The 2,329-nt window shown below is 38.0% G+C and overlaps 1 protein-coding gene across 1 annotated transcript in view; it reads right to left on the bottom strand.

The window, feature by feature from the left end:
• SARC_11515 (hypothetical protein) overlaps nt 1–577 on the bottom strand; it is a 4,456-nt gene extending 3,879 nt beyond the window's left edge. The window contains exon 1 of the mRNA XM_014294397.1: nt 170–577. Coding sequence (XP_014149872.1) covers nt 170–305 — 136 coding nt within the window. The 5' untranslated portion in view covers nt 306–577. The remainder of the gene's footprint in view (nt 1–169) is intronic.
• Between the last annotated feature and the right edge of the window lie 1,752 nt (nt 578–2,329).

Genomic DNA, 2,329 nt, shown 5'->3' with positions numbered 1-2,329 from the left:
GTGTGTGTGTGTGTGTGTGTGTGTGTGTGTGTGTAATTCTAACTATAGTTATAAACATGCATGTATAGAATTCAATCAAGATCATATCCAGCCCTTTAGGTTTGTATTCTGTGTTTATGTTAAAACCATTGAACCGCTTCAAATAAGATATCAGTTACATTATTCTTACCGGACAAATCGATGGAGGTGATTACTTCCGTCGTGGGTTTCCTTAAAAGCAATACGAGGATTATAAGTTGTACAGCGAAGGACAATCCTTGCAGGATGTTAGCCATCCCAGCCTTACCAGCGGGTCCCATAGTCATTTCAAGATATGAAGTAGATTAAATTACAGAAATTAAAGTAGGTGTCAATTGTTTCGTTAAAAAACAATTGTTGTTCACAGTGTCGTAGACTATATTGGTTATATGCACCTCCACATCAATATTCAAAGGTGTAACACTGAATCGTCTGCGCTGTCCTTTGAGCTTTATCACGCGATTAGTACCTTCAAGATGTTTGATATGTGACCTTGGGTTGGCTAATGAATTTAAATCTTCATAGGCCAATATACGTTTTTTAAAATCATTTGTTATTGCGTTGAAGTTAAACGTTTACGCTATCGGTTTAAAAACCGTATTTATACACAAAATAAATTTCATTCATTTTTGCGTTTGCGTTCGACGTTTATTGGGTGAAAGCACTGCACGGAGGCAAACCGACGGAGATTGTGTTTATGTAAATATATACATAAATGGTCATTGCAACTTACTACGCGTACTTGACCAATAGAAATACGTTCATGTATTCGTATATCAGTCCTTTTTTAAAGACTCCCACCCTATAGCCAATCCCACTTTACAGACTTAAAGGCACAGGTGCCATTAGTGTAATTAAGTCAGTAAAAGAACACTCGGTTTTTAAGCCAACCAAAATAAAGGTTGCTATATACAAAAAGAAAACGCCTAAATCTAGATTCAAGAATGCTCACAACTCACAGGCACTCACAACTCACAACTCACAGCTGTTCACAGTTAGTCTTCCTCCAATAGTAAAAGAGTAATATTCTCAGACGTGTTTAATTCATAATTGCATTAGACTGCAAAGAGTGTGTTATTCAAACCGGATACGTGGTAATTTCTTTATATCCGCGTGACAAAAATTTCAATAAAAGAATTGGTATGTAACATCTAAATTAGGAATACATAGCACTACATATCGTCCGATAAATTTTGATATGGAGATCCTCTAAAGTGCGATGCTCAGGTGCTGTCGGCTCCTCAACAGACGTACAGACTGATTGAGAGACGATATTAGGCTCGGATTAGGAAGAGTCAGCCACTCAATGTTGAATCGAAACCACAATATAAATACTGAAACGGGTAGGTATATACAACGTGTAGGCCCCAAATGCAAACTGCGACGCATCCACATGGATACAGATGGCCGGATTACAACCAGAAAATCAATCTGAATATGACAGCGTTCTTTCGGAAGGAATATAATGTAGTATCTGTATGCGTGTTCGTATATCGACCAAGGTCCGAAAATCAAACCGTTTTGAAACTGTAGGAATGTATGACACGGTGCAGATATCAGATATGTACATGTACATATACATACCTTAAAATAGACTGATTGATTATCTGCTATATGATCTCTTATATAGATCTACAATTGCACTCTCGCATTGCTTTATTCACACATAGATCTACTGTCGCGGGAAACCGTTTGAGACGTTTACCTTGAATTATAGTTTTTGAAGTCCCAGTTACTCTTGCCTCGATTGATGGTAGAATATATGCCGCCGAGGCGAATCGTAGTTCGCCCATATCATTGTATAGAAACGGAAGCTAATGTACATGTTCTCTGACATGCAATAATATCGAACGAGCTATACTTTAATGTATTTCTACTCGTCGTATATCCATACAGAACACAGGCATAGCCAGCGCAATCGTGCACTATGCCCACATATTGCAGATATTTTATCATGATAGGACACCAAACTATGTATTGACATGGCACAATATTTTGTATTATCATACAATACTCATTCGTGTGACCCCTTGCAGTTATCACACAGCCACACATTGGTGTGTACGAGCGTATGAGAAAACTCATCGCGAAAACCGATTTATAAGTCTATCAATGAAATAGCTCAACACCCATACCAGCAACATTTGCTTTGGCCAATGATCAGCATTGTATTGACCAAAATACGCGTAGAATGGTCCGGTTGAACTGAGCGAATAACTAAATACGTAAAGAACAGCAGGTGAAGAACATTGGGAATATTGATTAAAAAGGCCCTAGATCTACCTTTCCAGTGCTCTGTCAATATATGTAT

Source organism: Sphaeroforma arctica, assembly GCF_001186125.1.
Source record: "Sphaeroforma arctica JP610 unplaced genomic scaffold supercont1.1732, whole genome shotgun sequence".
Classification (NCBI taxonomy): domain Eukaryota; class Ichthyosporea; order Ichthyophonida; genus Sphaeroforma; species Sphaeroforma arctica.
Note: the sequence above shows the minus strand (reverse complement) of the source record. Positions and strands in the feature narration are given on the sequence as shown.